The 13,151-nt window shown below is 37.6% G+C and overlaps 1 protein-coding gene across 1 annotated transcript; it reads right to left on the bottom strand.

Moving 5' to 3' along the window:
* Positions 1-781: 781 nt before the first annotated feature.
* AMD1 (adenosylmethionine decarboxylase 1) lies at positions 782-8,331 on the bottom strand. Its single transcript, XM_010083711.1, has 8 exons — positions 8,246-8,331; positions 6,583-6,709; positions 5,974-6,076; positions 5,064-5,106; positions 4,827-4,971; positions 3,716-3,808; positions 3,488-3,643; positions 782-2,945 (listed from the first exon to the last, which is right to left on the bottom strand). The coding sequence occupies exons 2-8, from the start codon at positions 6,697-6,699 to the stop codon at positions 2,805-2,807; spliced, it is 798 nt and encodes a 265-aa protein (XP_010082013.1). The 5' UTR covers positions 6,700-6,709; positions 8,246-8,331; the 3' UTR covers positions 782-2,804.
* Positions 8,332-13,151: the final 4,820 nt, after the last annotated feature.

Here is a 13,151-nt window from a genome sequence, read left to right as displayed (position 1 = left end):
TTTTCAACAGTGTTAAATATTTGAAATAACTAGGAGAAGTTACTACTTAACATCCAAAGCACAACTAGAGAAGTCTAGCATCACAGAATAGGTTCTGGGTGACTAATGAAACCTGTATTCAGACATGAACAATTTATTAAAGGTATTATGCCTTCAACACTTAACATAAGTTTTCCCTGCTTAGGTGACTTTGGGGGATATCAGCACTGTTAGAGCTTTCCAGGTATCGTTAAACTGCAGCTGCTATTCCTGTAGGACTGTTGATACAGAATTGAGGAAGGTTCAGTTTTGTTGGCTGCATCTGCTTAGCACTGACATTCCTAGCCACTAGTTTCTGGTCTAGTTTACTACCCACATTAGGTACAGGCCTGCTTTTCTTAAGAGACAAACTTCACCCTGAACTCTCAGAGTCAGTCTAAGCTTAAGTACTATAAATGTATGCCAGATTTTGTTACTTAAGACCAGCAGAAGCAGGGGTTGTCTTAATTCAGAGAAATATTTTAAATATTTAACGTTGAGGGAAAAAATACAGGTTAGATGAAGACAGCACATCTCATGTGTGTTCATTCAGGCAATCATTTTTAGACTCAAGAATACCAACACTTTCATCTGGTTTCCTTTGACATATTGTCTCATTTTAAACTATCAACACGTTAACAGTTGAGATGCATCCCCTACAAGGGCAAAGTAAATTAAAGGAATTTAGGACAAGAAACAAATCTACTTCAGAATTAAACCATTTGATACCAAAAAGCATGAAGACTGTGAATGGCAGAATTGCTGGATCATCACTACAAACAATTTAAGCGAACTTTTATTGAAGCATTAAGTTGTGGTACAGATATTTTTAAATGATCAAAGTCTAACACCACAGAAATTATAAACACCATACTCCCCCCATCCTGATCACCCTAAATAGTTCAGTAAACCATTCAACAGCTTTCATTTTTATAGCCGAGGCTTACGCTTCTATTTGTAAAATGTGTATTTCTGTATTACTTGCAAAGGGATCTTCAGTCTACTTAAAGGACCTCAAGCCAACAAATGTCAGGTCAGTTGGGACAATGTTTAAGAAAAAAACCACTGAAATATTGGTCCTCAATATTAACACCAAAACCATTAGTGCCATTTACAGCATGTAATTGATAACATTGGTAAAGAACATCAACAATAAGCTTAAAATAAAAAAATTTGAAGTGTTCCAACCACTTGATTTCTAACCAAGCAGGATTTAGTTTAGAAGCACTGAAAAAGTGCTTCATTTATAAATACAGAAGGAACAAAAAACCATTGCGTCAAACCAGAAAGAGTCAAAACATTGCAAGGACAAGAGAGGAGAAAAAAATAGTCTCAATTTTGTAGTTAACATGCTGGTCTCACAGCTGTTAAAATCCTTGTATTTGCAAACACAGCTGAAAATGTGCCAGCTCTTTAAAGCCTGCATTTTAGTCAATACCCACTAAAGTGACTTGAATTACACACTTATTCATGCCCTATGAATAGCATTCTACTTCACTTCTGTCCAGGTGTCCCAGACAGTTCTTGTTCTATGCCTTCACTTAATGCCCTCAAGTCACAGTAAGAGGAACCACCTTAGTAATTAGGAGGAAAAATAGATGAAGTCACAACATTCAAATACAACAGAAGTCACATGCACAACAATGTCACAGGACTGTCACAAGATAAAGGCATTAGCTTTGCTTGGAACAACAAAATGAAGTGACACTGGACCAGTTTAGAAGCACTCTTTACAGTTAGAAGTGGGAGGTCACAAGTTTTACTGAGAATAATCCAAACAAATCAACACACCCAGCCTGGCAAATTCCACTCCTTCACTAGATCTACCTGCCAGTGCTCAAAAGCACCAGCTTCTTAGTCAGACATAATTGGTGATTACGAAAGAAAACATCTGGTGCCAATATGAAATTGCACTTTGTGAAGCTATCACACAACTATGCCAAAGCACTTGCTTCCTGACTCAGCTCTTCTCCTATCAAGTCTTAGACCTTCTTCAAATTCTGCCACTGTGGAGCAGTGTGACAGCTTGGGGATGTGGACAGCTAAATGAGCATTAAGGTAAGATGAAATTTAACCTGCATTAGTACCTATACACAAGTTTCTAAAGGTGAAAGACCAATGCATTAGCCCAGTGCTACGGTATAGCTGAGCTAATTCCTATAAGCTTGAGTAGAGCATGAAAAGTCAGTCTGATTTAAAAATAAATCAACCACTACCTGTAGTAACAAAACAATTTGTAACTGTTTTAAGAATTTTCTCCAAACATTGAAAGTGTTAATTAGGAACCAGTTTCATTAGAAATCATAAAAGTCTGTCAAAAATTGTTTTAGACTGAAATCACACACAGATGAAAAAAAGAGTGACATTTATCAGAGAACTGTCCCCAGTGAGTAGGCTGCGGCTAAAATCTAATGAGGACGAAAGCCTTGTCTGTGAGGAATTTTTGGTGATACCTGGAGAAAAACTATACTGTGTGTAATTCTACCTGAATCATTTTTACAAGTGTTGTAAAGTTTCATACAGTAAGATTTTTCTACATGCACTTCAATTTCACAGCAAGAGTGGCATAGAGTACCTAAACACAGAAGAGAGCATTCATGCAAGATATCTAACTCCTTGATATAATAATGCATACAATTTAAAATGGTTATACTATGATTACACCTAGGGCTTTCCACAACTACAAGGTGGTGGGAGTGGAAAGCATGGCCCCCTGAATCATTAACTAGAAAGCAACCACCACCTTCTATATGGGATTTCTTTTTGCGCTTTTTCTTCATTCTTAATCAACTGTGCTGTTGCTGGCAATTTTTTGTAAAACTGGTAAAAACAAAATTATAATCACTGAATTGGGCAATCTGGTGATCAAGACGTTTAAACCCTTCAATCTTCTGGGCAGAAGAAAACACTGTACGACATTTAGAGCTCTAGAAAACAAAAAAGTGAACATTAGTTACTTATTTGAAATTAGAATTTAGAGATGGACTAGCACAATATTTATTTTATGTGTGGTTCTTGCAATACTGTTGCTAACATGCTTCAAACCCACACCTGACAGTGCTGCAGGAAGCTTCAATCCGAAGCAGTGATTCTTGGCCCTATGTATGGTACTGCTTTTCTATGAAACATTAACTGGCAGCATCACCGTTAACAGCAGCATTTCTACAACAGATCTGCAGCCAAATCCAGAAAAATGCCAAAGAAAGAAATTATGCCTCTATGGAACTGCACAGGAAGTCAGAATACTGAGACTGAGGTGCCTTATATCTCAGTATTTCTTAATTTTTCTGGAGATCAGATTTAGTGCCTACTAGTGCAATACTGAAGGCTATTCTTACTTTCTAAAGAAACTACCATCCAAATATAGAGGCAAACTGGAAACTACTAACACTCCAGTAAAAAAATCTCTAGCCTTACTTTATGTCAATATGCATTTCAGGAGCTGACAAGCAAATGCAAGAAAACTCACCTGATTAACAAAGAGGGTTGTCACAAATTTTCCTGGCTTGAAAACCTCTACAACTTTTCTAATCAGGTCATCATAAGAGGTCTGACTTATGTTTGTTTCAAAACTAACGTAAGAAAACTCTGGTTCTGGAGTGATGTGAATAGTCCAGTAAGTTCCCTGAAAATAAAATATATTATTACCACCAAATAATTACTATTTAATTTAACATTAATTAAGTGTAAAACTTACATCCGATTTCATCCCATTCATTGAATACCCACAAGGATTGAACATTGTAGCATCAATAACAGAACCTGGTATCAGGTCACGAATTCCACTCATCTGAAACAGAAGTTAAAATTACATCTCTCAGTTTATCATGCATCCTTATACTTGTTTAGATTTAACTCAAAGGCAGAATGAACACCAATGTAGGGGACAGGACACCAGAATGCTCCCAATAACAAGCCAGTTTGATAATCTGTACCACTGTAGATGAACTTATTCTGTATCCTGTCACTTACCAAATGACTGAGTGCCAAGTTGCATGCAAGTAAGATATTTTGCCCCTTACAGAACCAAGCTGCATACCTCCAAGACAAGGTAACAGCTTAGAATTTTAATACATAATTGCTTCTGCAGCTAAAATGGAAAGCAGAGCTCCTGTTCAAACACTATCCACAAAGCGAAGGCTGTTTACATTTACTCTGGAGTAAGAACATACTTTATACTCTAGAATGAAGTCCAATCCCAAGCACTTTGATTTCCCACAGAATAATTGAGCTACAGCCAAATCTCAATAGCAAATATAGTATGAGATTCAAAGCCTACGTGGAAAACCAGATGAAGTCAACGTACTTGTCAAAGAAACTTGTTCATGTCACAGGACTTTCACTTGGAAAAAGGAGAAAATGAGGCAAAACCATCAAGTTCTGCTTAGACCTTAAATCCCTCCTCCCTCAAGTATCCAAATGGCTCCATGATTTAACCTTGATTTTTATCTACCTAGATTCCCTTGGCATTTCATTATCTTCAGTTTAAGTCTTACTCCTCATAATCTCCATCCTTCAGTGGAAGTTACTCGATTGTGTTTTCATTCGTATTCCTCTGTTTTTCAGAGGATAACCTTCCAATCACTCAAAGCACTGCAAATTGCTCCTTTCAATAGATTAAAGCATATGCATTGGAAATGTTAAATTATATTCCCAAAAATATTCTAGAGTTAAATCCATTTTACCCCCAAAACATTAACCTGATGTCTTCTGAGATCTTTCCTACCAAAAAATAAACTTTGTATTAAAGCATTTTGGTGGAAATTGGTCAACATTCTCAAAAATGCTTAGTTTTCAAGCAAACATACACGAGTGACATCATTTGCAGTAACACCATCTTTCATGTAGAACTGGTCCATAACTACTGGGTCAAGCTCACTCATCAGAATTTCCAGTGTCTGATCAGGCTGATTGGATATCCGACTCTCTGGGAAATCCAGAGTGTACAGGTACCTGTGTAAAATACAAATCACTTATGAAATAAATATCAGCAGCACCAAGTTCTACTGTAAGCCCCAAAGATTTCGAAGTCTTCACATACATACCAGCAATCAGAATTCATACGCCCCATGCAATAAGCTGCTCCATCTGACAAGACAAAAAACATCTCCAGTTAACGTTACCACAGCTGATCCTTTATGGAAAAGATTAGCTTCATTTCATATTTAAAGATAACAGAAGTCTTTCACAGAACGCTAAGGTTCAGTGATACAGTCAGCATCTGTATCAAATAAGCAGGCATTTAACTTCAGGAATGTAAAGCCAATAATGAGAAAAACAGGCTCCTTCCGAAGGTAGCCGGGACACCCCAGTTCAGAGCCTACTAGTAGCAGGCAATTCAGATCACAGCCCTAGCCATGCACAGAAACCCTAGCATTCTTAAGCATTTAATTAATTTATGATTAGCATTTGTTTTCAAATAACTCTGATAAGTACAGCTTTCATGTTCATTCAAAAATTTTTTCTGACAGTAGTTAAAATTTGAGGTTATTCTTCTAGGTTTTAGAACTTATTAAATGTTTTAATTTAATCTTTAGTGCAGTGACTTTTCTGAGAAAAAAAACACTTCTTTTTCTTTAGTGTACCAGTTACTTTAAATTACTATTCTACCTTATTAATGGGGCTTTTAGGGTTAGTGAGAGGTGGATTCTGCAGACTGTCTTGCTACACTGCATCTGGAAGTCTGAAGATGACCTCAGTTAAGACAAGGTGTTAAGAGTCAAGCTTAATATGATTTAAATTTTGATCTTGGCAAATCAGTGTAAGAAATTAAGAAAAATACATAATTATAGCTTTAGATTCTCATGCAGCTGAAGCTGCCTCTGGCTGCAGAACTGCAAGGACTGCTGAATGAATGGCCTGGCAGCTTGTGCATATTGTACCGCTTGTCTCTTCTCACTTCACATCAACACTTCACACAAGCTGTGCAACTTTGCTGAAGGTTAGTGAACTTACTTGGGAAAATTTCATTAAGAAACTCTACTTCTTCCTGGAAATTCCTATGTGGGTACTCCTGGTGGGAAGGCTTCATGAAATTCTTACGTGAATAAAAGAAGCTCTGAAAAAACAAAGGTGTATCTTAGATCTTGAATATAGCTGTCCACTTCGAAGCTACAAAACTAGAAAAATGCAAGCATTTAGTATAAGATTTCACAGGACCTCCGTTTTCATTGTCAAAACCCTGCTACCTGTATTTCCAATTCAGAGGCATATGGTTGTTCCTAGCTTAATTTGTAAGCTACCAGAGACAGCTTGCTTACAAATTTGTTTTCTACAACAAAACATCACTGACTTCAGCACTGACAACATGGGCATGGAAGTCTTTCAGCCTTAAGCAACCTCACCTTAGCACAACAGCATTCAAGTTATCATCCTTTAAGAGGCAAATAGAAGACTAAATCCTACAGCAGACCAAGCAACCTTGTATTAGAATCTTCCTATTACGAGAAGCATACGTAAGTGGCAAAGGAAGTTTCAGAATGTTTAATAAAATCAGTGAACTTAAAATATTAATAAAAAGCTTTTGTACATTCTAAGGAAGATGCAGCATTTCTGGCACCTTACCTGAATTGAGTCAAACCCACTGTACTCCCTAGCAAGCTCCAACAGGGGAACCAGTGCTTGCAGTAAGAGGGTGGTACCACACGTCTTCAAAATGAAACGTCTCTTGGAGACAAACATGCTACTCTCACTGTAAAATAAAAAAGATGTGCTAAAAATATATTAAGTGCTCTGTATTAAATAAGCCAGAAGAGACTGGTTAGATCTTGGTCTTTATCCCAACCACATGCATTACTGTAAGTGAACATTTGGCATATGGTACATAAACATGCTTGGCAAATGGATCAAACCAACAGATTTTAGCTAAGATTTGAGGGCTGTTACGATTGCCCAAAACAAATACCTGCCACAAGTGGGATATTACACAGCTACCATATTACAGGAAGAGTACTACATGCATTACATACCCTCAATCTATTTGAAAAATACAAACATGCTGTTAAATGAGTACACAACAGACATACAATTTAATTTCTTAACCCAGAGACAGAAGAGGGTCAAACATGAAATCTGACTCTCAACAGATATAAAGCCTATGAGAAAGTAAAATCAAAAAAAGCAAAAGCCTTAAGAGAATTTCATAAATTGTTTGGCTGCATCTTCTAGGAAAGCTGACTACTGGAAGGTGGTAAATCAGCACCTGCCCACAGGAACAGCAAGTCTAATGAGAGTATAGGCACAGCTGGAAGACATACCTTATGCATAAGACACAAATTAACTGTACATAAACTTTAGGTCAGATACTTCAACTACAGTCCCACTGAACTGAGATTAGAATTGATACTACATCCAGAACACTCAAAACATGTATAACAAGTATCTTCTCACCAAGTAACTGAACCATGGGAATAAGTCTAGCGTAATTAACTCAGTTTGAAATGCTGTGTAAGAATTCCAAGTAAAGGTTATATTTCATCCAGGATACTGTTGTAACTAGCTATTCTTTTCAGAATTTTGTTTTAAATATATGAAGTTCACAGAAACAAGACTTCAGCAGTTTCTTGGAGTAGCTTGCTCTTAGCCCAACCTTGCCCTAAAGGCAGTCTTTCAGCATACAAACACTTCAGCTTTTGAAATCTGAAGTGAAACAGAACATCAATCTGTTCATGAAGTTCACATAGAAGGAGCATGAAAGTATTCTGCAAGATGAAAAACATGGCAGAAGTAGTGTCCTCACAGGTAACTGCTGCACAACACACGAATTCTAAAATTTCAGGAAAGCTACATTTTTACAATGTCCTTAGCTCAGCTACAAGAGTTGTTCCACTTGATTACATTACCTGAGTTAAAGCTGATTGCTGTTACAGTTTTTGCTAATCTAAAAGTGACACATGCACTATTCTGTAGAAGTAATCTTAAATCTCTTAATCGTGGAGACTTACTTATCCCTGAACAAAATTCAACTATCAGATGCAGAAACACTAGAGCCCTGTCCTTAATCATTTTAGTTAAAGAAAAAAGACAAACACTGCTATCTATGAAGACACTTCCACTACTGAACAGGAGTATGACGGTATTACAGTTGTTGGGTTAGCAGACTGCTACAAGTTGTAGTAATGCACAGCAGGATCTCAAGCCAAGATTGGATTCTCAGCCAAGTGGATACCATATGACAGCTGTAACTTTTTTACCTCTTGGAGACTAAAAGAATAAGGTAGTGGCTTACCTGAGTACATAAGCTTCCTGCTTGTCAGTTTTTGTCACACTTATGATCAAACAATGCACATTCTCCAGAAGTTTGTCCCACTCAATCCTGTGAAGAAATTATAGAAGAGCACAAACAACAGGTTAAAGAAACTGAAGCTTTCTGGATCCCTGGGTAAAAAGTATAGCCCAAACAAGACTATGGGTCTTGTCTTGAGTCGCTGCATCTGAGAGCATGAACAGCAACAACTGTCTATATAGGAACTGTCTATCACAGTAATATCCAACTCCTAGCTCCCAATGGTTAAGTATTCCTCAAGACCTGTTAGTGTAATCTGCTGCACAAGAACAATTGTCAAACAGCAACCTCAAGCTTCTAACTAGGCAAGTCAGAATAACCCTAAGTCCTACACCACACATCTACAAAGATAAAATTGATCATTATAACTTAAGGTATGCTTTAGGTTGAATCTCCAGGTACTTCAATCACAGTAGTCATTGGCAACTACTACAGTAATAAACCAACAAGTTAAACATCAATCAGGATCACAGAATTCCTGTACCTCTAGAAGATATAGAGGACTTATAGCAAATAGTTGGGAATAATACACTTAAAGTAAACTGAACTATTTTCATATACTAGAAGTTGAAGCTACAGTGTCAGATTTCAGTACAGTGGTACAAGTTTAATATTTCAATTTACTGTCATTAGTCATTCTCTCTATTAAAAACCTGAAAAAATCAAAGGGCTCAAATTAGGCCCAAAGATTTAAGTATTCATGAGAAGTGACAGACTTGCAAAAAAACCTACTTCAGTTGTCACTTCAGTCTTGTGTCCACACCACAGTAGTTGAATCCAATAGCCAAGTTTGCTATAAAGCAGACAGGAACAAATACAGAGTCCTGGGGTTGCAACATTACAAGAATGCCAGCTGACCTACTTCTCCCATCCCTCCCTTCCCACAGCATATTCCACCTGCAGGTTTGTGCTGGCTCCTGTGCTCAGACCTGTCACAAACCAAGAAATTTACCAACCCACCATAAAACTAAGCTTCCCATCAGTAGAGCTGGCACAGCTACAGGACCCTTCACAGCTGGGAGCACAAAAGAATCACAATTTTTAATAACCAAGCAAGCTATCAGGTTGGCTCAGCTGCCCATACAACTGTCAGCCTAATCCTTCCTCAGGAGTGAAACCTCTCTCCCGTTATTGACACTGCAAAAGCTCTGCAGTTGTACTTCGGGACCAAGCAGTCACTGTTAACTCCATCAGCAGGGTTCCTCCAACAACCACCAATCTTTTCCCTTAGAAAACTGGTCAGTTTGCACACTAAGTTTTAGATTCTGCTGTACATATAACTAAAATTATCCAGATGTTCTTTGCTTCTCTAAACACCCCAGCAAATATTTCTCCCTCACTTGAGAATGTCTCCTGAAACTGAATTCTCTATATTTACTACTAATACTTGAGGATTTTCCCTTTTGACATGTATATTGCATTAAACCAGTATATTTATATGGGAGTCAACCAGAGCAACATACTTAACTTACAAACTCACTCCACAGCCTCCTTTTCAATCAGACTGAAACTATTAAAAATTAGTTTAAGAGAATCCTATGCATCTTAAAATCCCTCATGACTAAGTGCACATCTGAACAAGTTTATGAACTCGCTGATATTACCAGATACCTAAAACCCAAGTGAGGTTTTCCCTACCACACCAGTTAGTGAACCTTGATGAAATACTCTTCTGCAACTACAGACATGACAGCACAGACCACTTAAATCTGCATGCCAAATAAAAAAAAAGCTTGTTTTTAATGCTCAGATTAAGTCCTACATATTTATTCAGCTCTATGCTTATGTCATTGACTGGGTTTAGCTCTGTTGACACTCAAGTATATACAAAAATGCATATATATGAAATGTTCATCTTTGAAAAACTTGGTAAATGCAAAAAGTGAAATAGCTTATATTATACTTATTTTTTTAAATGCTCCTAGACAATCAGGCGATTTTCCTGATAAGGAGGACTGAAGGATTTCGTTTTCTCTGGAAGCTACATCACACCTGCATAAGCTTGCCAGCCTTAGTATCTTCCAACATCCTACTGTATCACTGTAGTGCAGTTCAGTGCAGACACTTCAGGAAAATGGCTCATGCACGTTTCAATCACATATTAGTAGAGGAAGATGTAACAACTTTAGTGTTGCAGTAGCCCACAATAAAGAATCAGTACAGCATACTTAACTAATGTTGCATGTTAAGTCCAAAGCCTACCATGCAAAGAAAGCTCCTAGTTACAGCTGTCAGTACTCCAGTTGGTATTTAGGTACTATGGCCAAAATCTGCAACTGCACAACACATTTGCATATTAAAACTTTCCTCAGTTCTTCACTATTCTACTACAGAAACCATAGCTAAGTACATATGCTAAATGTTCATGCATTCAGCCTTTACAGGAAGGGTAAGTTCACAATTTGATCTCACAGTAGCATTAAGGAAGAAAGCCTACAAGTTGGGAAACATACAAGATGCCAGGCCTGATCCAGAGCACATAACCAGCACCCTGGATGAGACTTGGCTACATTAGGAAGAAGTTTTGCAGAGATACTGGCCCGTACCTGTATGCATTTTAAAGTTAAGCACAGAAAACTACAGAAATGCCACGAACATGCTGGATTAGATCTCTATACAATCTACTTAAACAACATGACCTTAGTATTTGACCTTTTCCATTGTCTAAAGCAGACCCAAGGAAGAACATCTGGGACTACTTTGTACCAAAAGCAGACTCAGTTCACTGAAGTATAACTCTTGCATTTCTTTTTTCCTTTAATCTGTATAATCATTTAAGTATTACTAGTCAGAGACAAGCAACGCCCACCCCCACTTAAAGTGAAAACAAAAAATCCACCTTAAAGTATTTCAACTGTTATCAGTATGTGTACAGCAGCTAATCTCATTTTATTTTGTCAAGTAAAAATTCTCAAAGTTAGTAACTGTGAAATACTCAAGAACATTACTTCTTATTTCATAACTGAGTGAACTTTTAACTGGGAAGTAAAGCCTCCAACTGAAAAATGGGAACCAAGGAGACTAATTCTCAATCGAATGTTATAATGGGCTTCTGCTCTTCAAAATTCCCATTTCAATGGGAAGTATGTGGATTGCATTACTATTTCCCATAGCTAGATATCATTCCAAACAGTTTGGAGACTGCTTCCGTATACTCAAGCCAAGCATACTAAAATACAATGCGTGAGAATCATTGGTAGCTAAGCTCCAGAGCAGACCTGCATCCACTGGAACTCCAAACTGAAAACACATTTGAGACCAACTCCTCACAGTTATGTATGCTTATTACCCACTTCATTCCAAAGCTGTAAGATTCTGTTCCTGAAATTTCAAACAACTGACACCTACCAAAAGTCAAACTAGTTTCTCCAATAGGCAAGCACCATGCATCTTAAATGACTGCATATGCTCAGAGAATACCAAATGAAACTGGAAGAGCCCTACTCAAGTGTGAAAAACTGCCCATACTTGAATGGTAGAAAGATACTTGTTCTATACTTGACTAGCAGAACATGCCAAAAGAAAAAGAAGAATCCGGCGTAGCAATCTACTCCTACACCTGTGTTGCAATGTTTAGGGCCTTATCAGCACAGACCTGTTACCAGACTGCAAATAACTTCCATTCCAACTGCCACCCAGGTATGTCAGTGTGGAAAACCTCAGAACTGGGAAGCATTTTCATTTATTTTTTAGGAAACATGCTTAAAGTGTGCAATGAAATTAACAGTCAACAGTTCCTCTCAACCAAGTTGCAAACCATCATGCTCACTCCTTTATTTCATACTTCCGAGAAATAAAGAATGAATAAGCTATGAATCAAATTTTCCATCCATTTAAAAGTGTGGTTTTATCTGGCAAGTTATTGGCCTCTTCTGGGCCTTTACCTTTGTCATAAAACAGGTTCTTAACACAGGAGTCAAGCATATCAGGCAGTAGCACAATAATGCTGTTTCAGGCTGACTGGGAAGGGGATGAGAGCAATTTAAAGAGAAAAAAACTACACCAAGAACTTGTTCCTATCACCAACCCTGTAACAGTGCCTTGCTAACACAGCCCAGGCAGCACTGGGAGAAAAAGTTTTGCAGTAGGGCATGAATTCTTAGGAAATAAATCCTATGAAACTCCTAAATACAGCTTAAGCTATACACAAACTCTTGTATAGCTTTTAATTAAAATAGAACATCTAACAAGTCTGTAGTAACCAAAGTAATACACATTTTAATCTCATACTTTACTATAAGACCTTGTTATAAAATCAACAATTCAACCACAGAGGAAATTTATTCCCACACCTGTTACCTACTAAGTATTTTTAGTAACCAATGGATTACCCAGCTGGTGTATTCTTCTGCAGACAGATACCTGTGAAGTATTTCCTATTAGAATTATAACTTAAGTTTATAAACTGCTGTTGAAGCTAGATCACCTTGAGCTACATTCACACCCTGAGTTTAGACACACAAGGGATTGGCAACTTGATAATTTTCCTTCAGCAGTATCTGTGGAGTGCACAAAAACCACACACCCTCTATATGCTCTGAACATAGATACACAGAAAGACTGTCTGCATCTCACTTATCTTAAACTTAAGAAACCCTCCAGGGACATGCACTTGATCTTGAATTAAAGACAGGAACCTGAATGGAAAATTGCATCCACATGAAAAGTGATTCCAAGCAGTACTCCTCACAGAATACTTCTTACCTAGGAGGTCCTGAGACAACTACTAAAGGAAATCATTCCCAAATGACACCAAGATATTGTGGTAATGGCACAAAGATGGCCACAGATAATGCTTTAAAAGCTGCATATTGCTCCTGTTGCAGGACTTTTATCACTGTTGCAGTTA

The sequence above is a fragment of the Pterocles gutturalis genome, unplaced genomic scaffold, assembly GCF_000699245.1.
Source record: "Pterocles gutturalis isolate BGI_N339 unplaced genomic scaffold, ASM69924v1 scaffold5650, whole genome shotgun sequence".
NCBI classification, from domain to species: Eukaryota; Metazoa; Chordata; class Aves; order Pterocliformes; family Pteroclidae; genus Pterocles; species Pterocles gutturalis.
Note: the sequence above shows the minus strand (reverse complement) of the source record. Positions and strands in the feature narration are given on the sequence as shown.

Excerpts from the sequence above, each read along its gene's own strand:
- AMD1 (XM_010083711.1), bottom strand. The coding sequence starts at position 6,699 with ATGTTTGTCTCCAAGAGACGTTTCATTTTGAAGACGTGTGGTACCACC. Across the intron at positions 3,809-4,826 it reads CTGCAAATGATGTCACTCGT|ATGAGTGGAATTCGTGACCT; the intron begins GTATGTTTGCTT and ends CTTCTGTTTCAG. Across the intron at positions 3,644-3,715 it reads TGAATGGGATGAAATCGGAT|GGAACTTACTGGACTATTCA; the intron begins GTAAGTTTTACA and ends TTTTATTTTCAG.